Consider the following 12,775-nt stretch of genomic DNA (forward strand, 5'->3'; position numbering starts at 1 on the left):
TCCTGACGCGGCTATATCATTTACATTATGGGTTGGAGGTGACCCTATCATTCAAAAAATGGTTCTATCCAACAGTTTATGTTCGATTCATTTATCATTTTCATCTCCTTGATCATTTCATCGTGCACACTACTCAGTCATGTCTGTCTATTTTCAGCCCCAGCTGGAGTGAAGGGCGTTTCCCTCTAGCAGGCGCGTCTGTTGTCTCACGTGTTTACCAATCAAGCCTGCCATGTTCTCGTATTTAGGGACTGCCAAGCTGCCTAGTTTCTTGTCGGATTATTGACCTTGCTCGCTGTAGTGCTTCAAGTGTTGTTTTCCAGACCCCTCGATATTCTCTGTAGTCGCTCTCGTTATTTATAAATTCTAGTTTGTAAGTACTTTTATTCATTTTTCTTATTGCTCTTCATCTTTGGCTTCGCGTTATTGGCTTCTTGACATTTTGTTTGTTTATTCTTGATGTTCCCTAATGCCTTGTGACCAGCGATTTCTGTTTGGACTTTGTCGGTGCTCTTTTCTGTAAAAAAAAAAATTTTGTTATAACACTTTGTCTGAGCCTGCATTTCTGGAATCCAAAAACATTATTCGGTTCGGTCCAGAACCTGACACTCACTACTCATTAGGAGCAGTGAAAAAAATACTATTTCACGGCTACCTGCTTTTGAGGAGAAAATATGCAGAAAGTCGAGAATCTAATTAGATTCAGTCCAAATAATTATACAGGTAATGTACTTGTCATGGTCTGAATTAAATCCAAAATGTCACAGTTGGAAGGTATGCCGGAGAGAAAATCCTTAAAATAGAAACATGAGGAAAACCGCTGACGGATTTGACCGGCTTGCAAAATTGGATCCATCAGCGATGGACCGTATGCTGCGTCTTCATCATGCAACGATCATTCCTCCGCAGAGATCTGCCTTAGATGGATGTGTGGGTTGGCAGTGACATTGGCGGCCATGTTTCAAGAGTGATCAGTGAAACATTCCAAAAGACTGAACTGACACAAATGTGTTCACTCATACACCCTCCGAATCGGTTTATTGCTCTTGCTTGAGTCAATATGCTCAAGGAAAAAAAATCAAGTAAACATCCATCTGTGCAGCAGTAAAACAACTTTGAGTGATTCTGAAGCAAAAATTGGTATGCAGTTTTGGTGATGTTGCTTTTATAGACAAAAAACAAATGATTTGCCTACCAACGTTGCATAAGGTAGCAAGCCTCATAAAGGTCCATTTTATTCTGGGAAATGGATTTAAATGATTTGTAACTTAATAGTTGAGTTGCCGGATTGCTTGCCTACCCACCAAGTGTAAAATTACCATAATTTCCGAGCTATAGAGCGCACCTGATTATAAGCCGCAACCACGACATTTTTCAAGGAAAAATGATTTTATACACTCACGAGCCGCACCTGCCCATAATGTAACATGAGATCTTTGCAAAGAAAGACGGTACACAGAAAGAGGTTTCAACATTTAATAACTTAATTCCTTTGTACTCTTTCCAACTTTTCTTTCACTTGTCAGCCAGGATTTGGCACCCTCTTGTGGCATGTTTGAAATAAAAATTGCGATTAGTTGAGTTTTTTTTTTTTTTTTTTTGTTTTTGTTTTTTTTTTAAGCCGACAGCTGAGGATTGGTTTCACAAAGAAAATGCAACTTTGCAAGTAGCTAACCATGAACAAGCAGGAGTTCGCTGTATCTATCTTGTATCCTTGGGGTATCATGACAAATACATGTCACAAACATTTTATGAAACCACCTGGAAAATGTTTTCAAATGATTGAAACCATGCATTCTAATTGTCTTTTAGCTCACAAGAAAAGAGCAAGAAAAGGAACCTTCACGGGGTTTTACGAGCGTGTGAGATAAAGAGGCACGAGTACGCTAACTGGCCCAATGAGTTGCGGATTAGCGCGGAAACCTTAATCGTGCTAAACTAATGCTTTGTGAGAAAGTGTCGCGGCCACGGTGTCGGCCTGCGTGGTTAATCCAGTCTGTGATGCTTTTGGCCGCTTCATTCAGCTCAAATAATTTGCCTTTCTCCCCTCCCCCCCAAAATTAAATATATAAGTTTAACCTGCTTTAATTAACAAAGACTTGCACAATGGCCAGTGAAATTGAAACCGCTTTTCAGTCTACTCATTAATCAGTTTTAATCTGCTCGCCTGAAATAACCCCCGTTAGCTACTGCTAAGAAGCACAATCGCTCCGCACAATGTATTGCCAATTAAATACAGAATGGCTTTTGTGTGCATACTTTCTTAGCGGCCGCCTCCAAATGAGTTTTCTCACTGTAACTGCTGTAACGCGTATAAGTTAGATGAGGACAGAACTCAGACAACGTCATGAAACAATCAAGAATGAGTCGGCATGATTAGAGAATTGACCCCCAGCAAGATATGTTCGGAAATACTTTCAGTTGTGAAAATGGACGCCAGATGCCCCGTTATTTAGCAAACTTTCTCCACATATAAAAAAACAAAACAAAATTGTCCTTTTATTAAGATGATTTAGTATTTAAATGGATTCCATTAAACATTTTCACATATATTTTTTGGCATTCTTCTTGTTACTTGATTTCATTCATCAGTTCACTTTGCATTTCATTTCACGTATTTTTTACGCAGGCTTGGTGAAGCAGCCTGTGGCTCATTATCCGGGGTTATTTTGCAGTGTGTTCCCTTTGTGCATTTGGGATTACAAGCGTGAGCGCAGCTGCCGTGTTAGAAGACGGTGTGCATGGCGTTCTGGGAAATAAACGAGAAAGAAAACTTGGTGTTTGAAATCATGATCACAGTGTTTGCGGTTTATGGGCAAAACAGACATGACCCTTGAGCCACATGCTGCTTCACCATGTCGAATGGCAAATTATGGAGTTATCTGTTTCCGTGTAAATTTCTATCGCAGGAGAGGTTAACTTCTGCTGCCATTTGCCACAAGATGTCTATTGACAAATGATGATGCAGAATGAGGAGGTGGAATGTGAAGCAGTTATAAATGAGTTGGCCTTGTGGCCAAACATAGCATTATTTATACGGAAAGTACATAGAAAAAGTTACATTCTCCTAGTCACATGCATACAAAGACTCACGTCGTGGTCACAAAATCAAATGTTAGGTACACTTACTTGGAAAAAAGGCGCACACGATCACCACAATCAGTTTACAGTTTAAGTGGGAAAATAACCTTGGGTCATGAGCCACGTGCTGCTTCACCTTGTCGAAAGAGAAACCGTACGGTTGTCTGGGTCGCAGCCTGTTCTCAGAAATTCCCATGACAGAAGTGGACGGTTTGTGTTGCCATGAGGGTAAACACAAGATGGCTGGTGAGGAATGAGGATAATCACGATGTTCTGGTAGAATGGTAAATGTTTCAGGAGAGTCGAAGCTTTTCATTACAAATAAGATGAGTGTACAATATTCTCATGTGCTGATGGGTAATTAAAATTGGTGCAAATCTTTAAAAAAATAATATGAATTTTTTTAAAAAATGAAAAAGATGACCGTGACTTTGAGGGGAAGATAACACGGGAGTGTGTTGGGCGAGTAGAATGCAGAGGTATTATTTTGATACGGTAAGAAGCGGGCGAGTGTGGACAAGTGGAACGGCATTGAACGGCAGATAAAGCTCTCGAGGTGCGGAAAGCACAAACACGCCAGAGACTCGGTGAGGGGGGAAAAAAAATGGCCAAGATCCCATCCCTTCAGCGGCAGACTTTTTCTCATCTCATACTTCAAATGCAGTTTTATCAAAGCGTTAACGCTGTATGATTGTGCTTGAAAAGGGAGCTCGACGGTGGATCAATAGCGGCGACGTTGACGCAACACTCCAGGCTCATGTCTCGACTTCAATCTCATTCACTGGCTTCAATTGTGGTCATTTTGCTTTTAAGGCGAAGGCATCAATCATTGTACCCGAGCTCTATTTTAGTGATGGTCATTGGGGGCTGGAAGAATGGCTTGTTGACTCTGTCTTTGTGTTTCGTGGTGAGTGTATGTTTGTATGTGTCTGTGTGTTATTCAATACGAGGTGACATTTACAGTCGCTACAATTAGAGTCGCCATGTTGCCAGTGTCCGACGGCCACCCTGTGATGGTTTTGTACTTTGTGACAAAATGGGATTCTCTGCTTTCCAGTTGACATGATGTAGCCAAGCAACCAATGGCAACACGTACAGAGCAAGTATCACCATTTACAAGAATAATGGTTTCTAATTAGAAAAAGAAAGGTTAGGGTTTCAAGTTAGCATTTGAAATGAAGACGTTACACGATTTTAGGGTTTCAACAAGGGTTGCGGTTTCAAATTCGGAATTTTAGACGGGGTTATGGTTTCAAGTAAGGCTTCAAATTGGTATTGAGCGCATTGGGTTAGTGTTTTAAATTGAGATTTAAAGACATAGTTTTGGTTTCAAATTAGGGTTTCAAGGCAGGGTTAGTGATTTGTATTCGGGTTTGAAGCCTACGTTATCAAAATGGGGATTGAAAGTTTGGTTTCAGGCCAGGATGAGATTATAATTATTTTTTTTCTCAATTCAGAAATGAAGTTTCTCACAAGGATCAGTATTGCAAGTTAAAAATTTCAGGAGTGGGTTGGGCTCAACAGCAAGGTCCTCAAGAAAGTGTTCCATCATGTGTTAAGGTTTCTAATAATGGTTTCGTGTGTGGGCACAGGGTTTCAAACTACAGTTTGGTTTTTCTCATTTAACATTTTGAAATCTGTCAAATTAGAGTTTGAGCCACTGACAAGGTTTCAAGTTAGGGTTTCAAAGCAATGTGAAGGTTTTCGGTAAGGGTGGAAAACATGGAAATACTGTTTCATGTTATGGGTTCATGCCCGTTTTGGGGTTTAAAATTAGAATATGAAGCCTGTTTAAAGATTTCAATTTATAATTTAAAGCCAGGGTTCAGTTACCAACTACTTCATAAAGAAAGAACAGTGAGTCGAATTGAACTTTGTCTGCTTCTCTTCCCTTCCTGCAGCGTGCGAGCTCATGAACCGCGGCATCCTGGCCTTGGTCAGCTCCATCGGCTGCATGTCGGCGGGCAGCCTGCAGACGCTGGCCGACGCCATGCACATCCCGCATCTCTACATTCAGCGTTCCACAGCCGGCACGCCCCGCTCGGCCTGCCCGCCCACCAGCCGCAGCCCCGGAGCCGACGACTACACTCTGATGGTGCGCCCGCCCGTCTATCTCAACGAGGTCATCATGCAAGTGGTGTCCGAGTACAGCTGGCAGAAGTTTGTCCTTTTCTACGACTCTGACTTTGGTAAGAGGCATTCCGGCTCTGAGCTCTGTTATTTATTTTTTGTTGTCATTTTTATTCTTTATTCTTTGTTTTTTACATGATGCACAACTCTCATTTATTGTGCAATACTGTAATCTAATTGTTTTTGTTACACATTTTGATGCATTTTGATGCTTCAGAAAACATTTATGTCCAAATTTTGTGCGGGTTGGAACAGATTAGGGCGTTTACATGGAAAAAGCATCTCTACTTACAAAATGTTCTAGTTTAGAAATTTCTACCAGAACCAATTAATTTCGTCAGTAGAGATACCACTGTATTATTATTATTGTAATATAATAACAGCAATATCATACGTAATATTTACTCATACTCAGTTTAGTCCAAATCTATACATAAATTTCACCAGATTTTTTTTTTCTCACCGCACAAAAATTGCATTAAAATATGTACTCCAATCTTAAGACTTAGTGATTAAAAATCCATCTAGTGTTTCTATGTCAAATAGATCTCCAAACAGCCAGATCTGTATCACAATGCCCCCCAGCCCCCCTCCCAGTTAAGTAGTTTCTTCATCTCACAAACAAACAAACACGCAGGCAATGAAACAGCTTTTCCGGGGTAACAAATGTCCTCATTATTGATAAGGCTTCTTTCGGAGCTACAATTCTTGGACTTGAAGAGCCGTTTTCAGTCACTGATATGAGCGAAATGAGACAGAAGCCAGATATCTGTAGTTGAAATGGATGGAACTCATCTCTGGGGGGTGATTTTTGAATTAAACTCGCGCAAGGGCACCAGTGGTGTCTCAGCATGGAAGGACATTAGTGAGCTAATGGATATATGGCTAAATCAAGAGCGCTGTCCTCCCTAATCGTGTCTGCCAGGCAACTCATTTGACACGTCAGTCCGTGCTTGCCGTCTCATTCTACCTCTTGTTGTCTATCTGCTCCCTTGCACGTTCTTCCTCCCTCTGGTAAATATTCTGCGGTCCTTTACATATAAGTGTTGCTCTGCGGGGATGTTGCTTCACAGTCGGACACCCTCGTGTCACCGGAGAAATGGGTTTGTTTACGCCCTTTTTTTTTTTTTTTTTTTAATAAAGTTGAACATGTGTTACTGCAGGAAATAAAAATGTAAATTCAAACCTCAGGTTACCTTCAGTTGCAAATTACCCCGATTTACAGGAGCAACGATTCAAATCCAGATCCTTAGAACTGTGAAATAAACGTGTTAAAGATGCGCTCGCCTTGCTGCCCGTCCTTATTTTGTACGGCAATGCAGAAAATATCCTCAAGTGCCATACCTGCAAACCACCGTAAGGCTCTTTTATACCTCTGCAGTGGCTCCCTCTGACTAAGGAAAATAAATGAGTTTCTTTTTTTTTTTAATCATAGTTTCATTTATCTCAATACTGTAGCTGCAATTCAAAATTTGAAGATTATGGTCATCTTGTAATATTAAGCTAAAGTGTTTTTAAAAAATTGCTCGAAAGATGTTTCATACTCGTCAATGTAATGCAGGATTAGACTAGCAGACTTAATGTCATGGCACACCACCGAACAACAATGTCAAGTATTAATACTGAAATAATGACGACCTCATATTATTTTATATGAAACCTGGGCCTGCCTTACTGCAGGCAAAGGTGATTTATTTGCAGAAAACCACGATTCAATCTGCGACATGAATGGCAACATTTGGTTCTGCCATCTAAAGCAAGAGCATTTGTTGTTGTTGTTCTGTCTGCCACGATATGTTGCCGACATAGATAGATATATAGATAAAGATATCGTTGAAATGCATCAGTCATCATTTTTTGACAAATTAAGAGAAATTGCATAATTTTCCACAGCATACCCGATGGATCTTTAGTGTGCCGTGCCACCCTTGAATCATTGTACTGTAACCATTGCACTATATTGTGTGTGTGTGTGTGTGTGTGTGTGTGTGTGTGTGTGTGTGTGTGTGTGTGTGTGTGTGTGTGTGTGTGTGTGTGTGTGTGTGTGTGTGTGTGTGTGTGTGTATAAAAGATGATATGCTAATAAGGCTTATTTAGCCGTGTGTGTTGTTGTATGTCAAGCTAAATGTCTCATGTTTAGTTGTGGTTTACAGAAAAAGAGAGTGCGGTTCATCCTTATGTTATCAGCTCACCGGGTTGGATATATTGCTCATTAAACATGCTACAGTTTGCTGAAAATATGTGCGGGTACTCATCATTGCTTTTTTTGAATGCATCGGATACCAGGAAAAGCAAACCGCATGTGACACGTTATCTTCATTTTAAACGCCGAAAGAGTTTTGTGGTTCCTTCTGTTTTCTGTGGGAAATGGGCCTAAGTGGCTCTTTAAGTCTACTTTGCCGCTGACCGCTGGACTACGGCAAACTGTGACGAATGCATGAAGCTAACCACCATGATGAAGTGTCTCTATTTGACAAGCTCGGAGCATCATTATTAGCCACGGTGGGCGGAGTATGTACTGTTTGTCCACACGGTTACCTCTGTCAACGCCGACTAACTGCTACGGTTTCAAACTATCTTCCCTTCGTTTTCCTTCCATCTGCATTCTTGCACGTTGAGAATGGAGGTCATTTAGCTGTGAGTCATAGAGGGGAAACGGGTGATGCATTGTTCCTAATGGGCCGAACCTCAAAAATATGTTTCTCTTTCAAACACACCCTTAATGAGTGATGTCAAAGCAAGTAGTTTGCTTTCTCTCGCCGGTGGGGAAAGCACCAGCTGCGACCACATTCATCAGTCGGCGGACGCCGCACACAGACCAGCCCGAGCCCCATAAAGAGACACGTGATAGTTTTCTGCCTTCGGTGATTCAGGGTTGAATTACTTCTCATGGCCTAATGAGCCTCCATTTTGCTCACTGTACTCGATTTGAAAAAAGAAGTAATGCGTGGTCATTGATCTCCAATGGGAACTCTGCGGTGGGATTGTTTTGAAAAGCATTCCAGCGTCTCCAACTCAATCTCCGGCTGTATTAAAACCGTTTATCGGTCTACTAAATATATCAGAGGGAAGCATCTTCTAATGAGTGAGCTCCAGCAAGCAATTTATTTATTGGTTTAATATTGAATAACTGCAGTGACTAATGCGGCCCTTGTTGGGAGTGTGTGTTGGGTCACAACACTCGTCCTCCAGTTCGGTGTAGCATTCTTCCCCATCATTGTATCACTCACACAAAGTAGATTCCAGTATTAGTCATAAGCTCTCTGGTTCGGTGTTGGTGGGTTGTGGGTAGCCTTCTTCACATTTTCTGTAATGCGTATCATGGACGTCACAGGCTAAAAGCAGAAACCCGTGAACAGCATCTTCCATGTACCGTATTTTCCACACTATAAGGCGCACCTAAAAGCATTCCATTTTCCCAAAAGCCAACAGTGCGCCCTCTAATCCGATGCGCCTAAGATACGGTGTCGCAGTCTCTTTTATATTCTCTGTGGAGTTGTTTCCTTGTTAGTGTTCCGATGCCATCTAGTGGTGATTATTAGCAGGAACTAATCGTGCCCTAAAAGGGTTCTGCCCGACACGAATTGACACGTGCATTTGCCAACACACACTCAAACCGACAACTACTTTGTGGGCTTTGCGCAGCCATTATGAAACAAAGATAATACCTAAAGCAAAGTTAACTACTGACTAAACGAAGGAAGAAGGAGACAAGCAAGACCTCTAAGGATATTTAGCCCCTTGTGGAAGTGAGCCCAGGAGGTTTGTGGGCCTTTTTGTTGAATCAATTGTCTTAAGAATTTTGTCTTTCATTTATTATTTTGTAATGCCATTTGTATTTGTAGGTTTCATGTCCGTGTTTGTGACCAGTTCTCATGGATTTGTTACAGCGCAGTGGCTGGGAAGGCTCTATATAAATAAAGCTGTATTGTATTATGTGTTGTTGTAGCGGTACACCATCTAGTGGATGCATAGCGCAACTGCAGCCACAATCATTGCTTCTATGCGCCTTATAACGCAGTGCGCCCTATATATGAAAACAGTTTTTAAATAGGCCATTCTTTGAAATTGCGCCTTATAATCCGAAATGCCTTCTAGTGCAGAAAGTACCATAATTGAGAATATGGAACAGCTGAACCCAAAGTAATTCCACAACTCCATTCATCATCATTTTTTTTTCTACCTTGTTGAGAAGAGCTAAACCAAAAAGATGACCGCCAAATATTGCCAGGCTCGGACAAAATACCCTTCAGCAAATCTCAGTCAGGACTTGAACAAACACAGACCATCACTGAGAAAACTTTTCAAACGTTGACCCCAAATGGGCAGTTTCAAACATGATACACATTTTGCACAAAAAATGATTCTACATTCTACACACCCCGAGATACCCTCTGTGGCTTGTGGTCACTGATTTACCGCGGGGACCGTCTGGGGTTTGGCCATGTGGTTCACTCAGCAAGTGTAGATTCTTTTAAAGTATCACACGTGTTCCCTAATGGGCTTCCCCGTTGTCCATGGAGAAAGGAAAACATACAAGAGCCGGAGAAAGTTGTATCATCACAGCGCCAGTATCGTCCTTTACAAATGATACCAGGGCTCCCAAAAGACCTCTCCTTTTTCAAAGGAGACTCCTTTTGAGATCAGACAGTCAAATGTGTCCTTTCAAACGGCGCTATGGTACAACTGTGCTTATTTTCAGCTCCACTGGTGCGACCCAGACGACAAGGACATGTATTCTGTCTCTTCTACCAACCGTGTCTCTTTCTTTTAAGCCGTTCTTTCTCGGCCAATGCCGTCCTGTACTCAAACTTGGAAAAGGGATTTTCATGAAGTACGTAAACCTCACGTCGTAAGGTATTGTTTGCCGTTGTAGGCACCGCTGCATTGTCCTACATTTCTGCATCGTGGCCCTTACCTGATGAATTAAAGTTCATAACTCTTAAAATAACGCTACCTTGCGCACCCAACGCTGCGTGCTGTCTAATAATTTATATTAGCATCTTAAATCTTTCCGCGAGCAGTCACAAGCTGCTCGACAACAAAGGGAGATTTGTTTCCTCGCGTTTGTGTCCATAACTCTGAGAACTGTGAAAATGTCAAGAGCTAATATCGCCGGTTTGCACAAAAAGAAGCGGAAAGCGTATCGCGTCACATCTGCTGATAGTGCACCGAAGAGTGTCGTTTGTCTGCCGACCAAGAAAGATTAGTGGACAAGTTGGATACGGGAGAGGCATTAGTTGGGTATTAACAATTGTAAATTCAAAACAAAGGGGGGAAGGAAACAATGTCACTGTCTGTCACCAAAGAGATTTTGTCTTTTTTAACTTCTGCTCCAGTTACTTTGCATTGGAGACTGCGAAAGGAAAAAGTAATCACTGTTACTTTGTTTTAATGACTTGACTGTGGACCACCGTGAATTATGAACGTAATGTTTTCAGCCGAAGGAAAATCTGAAAAACAATATGATATAAACTGTCTTGTATTTAGAAGGAGTCGTGAAGAGCATCCGGAAAAAAAACTCAAAAGTGATTCCCCAACTTTTTGCTCTTTGACCTTGAAGGTGCAAAAGACATATCGTAAGCCTCGGCAAAGTATATGACGGTGAAAAACGTGCCTGGCATTTCAAATACTAGAAAGGTTTCAATTTGAGAAGCGGCTGACTAAACCAGAGAGTGCGCTTTAATCTCTGCGGGCTTCATATAGAATTTAACAGCCTGAAAACTAGAGGATGTGGAGGAACGAGACTTTGGGGATTTTCCCCCCCTCTCCTTAGAGGTTTTTGAGGCAAGTTTGTCTGCAGTACCGTACTGGAATTTTTATTTATTTATTTATTTTTTAACATATGTAATGTTTTCACAAAGTTAGGCAATGTACCCAGTTTCCCATCTTAGAATAGAGCTGAAGACCGTCCACACATTCCCAAGTTTATGGATAAATTAACCTCCGTGTCATTAAATTAATATCAAGTAAAACTACTAAATCAATACAGTCGAACCTCTTTTCAACGTACCCCCATTATGTTTCCACCCCTCTAACGTTCACATTTCAAAGTCCCGATTCCGTGTAGTTTATTTTTCATTTGCATTTTGTTTGGCATATGCTTCATAACATTACCTTGTGCAAGAAAATGACATTGAATCAATTATTTTCTTTCTATCATACTGAGTAGCCCGACACTTCCTCAAGACCCAAGTTCCTGCTCCGGTTCTGTGGTTATCATCACACTTCTACGTTGATTTACCTTTGAATCGTAATAGTTGCACAACATTATCACTCCAAATTATACATCTGGGGCGCCATCTTCATAAATCATTTCCATTGTGATTTTCAGAATCAGCTGTAAATTTTTATTTCTAGACAACACAACGAATGTTTTGGCAAGCAACACCACTGTTGTTACCCCAAATGGAATTTTTAAAGAGGTCTTGTGCCTTCTACGTAATGGATTTTCTCTCCAAATGCCCGGCAGTCGTACACAACACCGTGTGAGGGAGGACGACAACTGAAGGGAAAGGCAAGCATAGAAACGACGGGTATGAATAAAGGTGAAAAGTACATTTGAGCCGAAAAGCAATGTAAAGTTACCTGTTTGCCAGAAAGAAAGTAAACATGCGACACAATGAGCGTAAATACGTTTTCTCTGTGGCCTGTATTTGGCACCCAGCATATAACTGCTTTGAGGACAAATGAAGAAAAAAAAATTGATAAAAGATATGAAGACGGTAAGGAGTCTTTTAAGCAGTGAGGGGGAAGCGACACTGCCGGCGGCACATTGCACATTGGGTTGAGCACGGTGGAGCGAATCAAGGCGAACAAATAAACAGAGAAACAACGTGCGTTGTTAAAAGGTGCAAGTAGCTTACATCCTTGGAGGATTTGAAATGTCTCTACCAATGAAAGGCTGGAGGAGAGGCAAACGCCAACAGAAGCGACGTACAGTACAAACTGTAACTGAAGGAGAGAAACATTTGAAATCAAAAAGAAACATGGCTGGACTTCCTCAAAGCCCGTTAAAACATTATTGACAGGATTGGTTATTACAGGTTTGTTTTTGAGGGATGATCCTCATTTGAAAAGGAAGTCATTTCAAATGCGACACGGACCCCTTGATATATACGGTAGGTATACGCATCGGGAAGAGTGTCATGCTCGTTTCATCATATATCCGTTTGGGTAATGAGCTGAAGTAATTTCAGCAATGGGACCTGTGTTAATACCCAGTGGATAAAGCTATCGCTGCTAGCTTCATTTATAATGTAGCGTTCCCCAACGTGAATAAACTTCATGTTCCGTAACTCAGAGTTGGGATGTATTATATATTACCTGATGTATTTTCAAAAGAACACCATACTTCCGCAATATAGGGGCCCCAATTAGTCTTAAGATGAATGCCTCCCTCAAATAGACGCGTCCCTTTTTTAGCCGTCAAGAAAAAGAATGCGTCAGAACCATAATTACCTGACTTCATTAGACTGTCGCTCTCAACAGATATCACACTTTTACATTATACAGAACTCAACGTAAATGTCAAACAAGATGACAATAAATGCAGAGTAAAAAA

The 12,775-nt window shown here is 41.2% G+C and overlaps 1 protein-coding gene across 3 annotated transcripts in view; it reads left to right on the forward strand.

Annotated features, from left to right (window-relative positions):
• Window positions 1–4,986: 4,986 nt before the first annotated feature.
• The window catches only part of grid2 (glutamate receptor, ionotropic, delta 2), a 163,706-nt gene continuing 155,917 nt past the window's right edge, over window positions 4,987–12,775 (forward strand). For all 3 annotated transcript variants that reach the window (XM_019888840.1, XM_019888847.1, XM_019888864.1), the window contains exon 1: window positions 4,987–5,270. In XM_019888840.1, the coding sequence (XP_019744399.1) occupies window positions 4,994–5,270 (277 nt within the window). In that variant the 5' untranslated portion in view covers window positions 4,987–4,993. The remainder of the gene's footprint in view (window positions 5,271–12,775) is intronic.

This window comes from Hippocampus comes, unplaced genomic scaffold (genome assembly GCF_001891065.2).
Source record: "Hippocampus comes isolate QL1 unplaced genomic scaffold, H_comes_QL1_v1.1 scaffold155, whole genome shotgun sequence".
Classification (NCBI taxonomy): domain Eukaryota; kingdom Metazoa; phylum Chordata; class Actinopteri; order Syngnathiformes; family Syngnathidae; genus Hippocampus; species Hippocampus comes.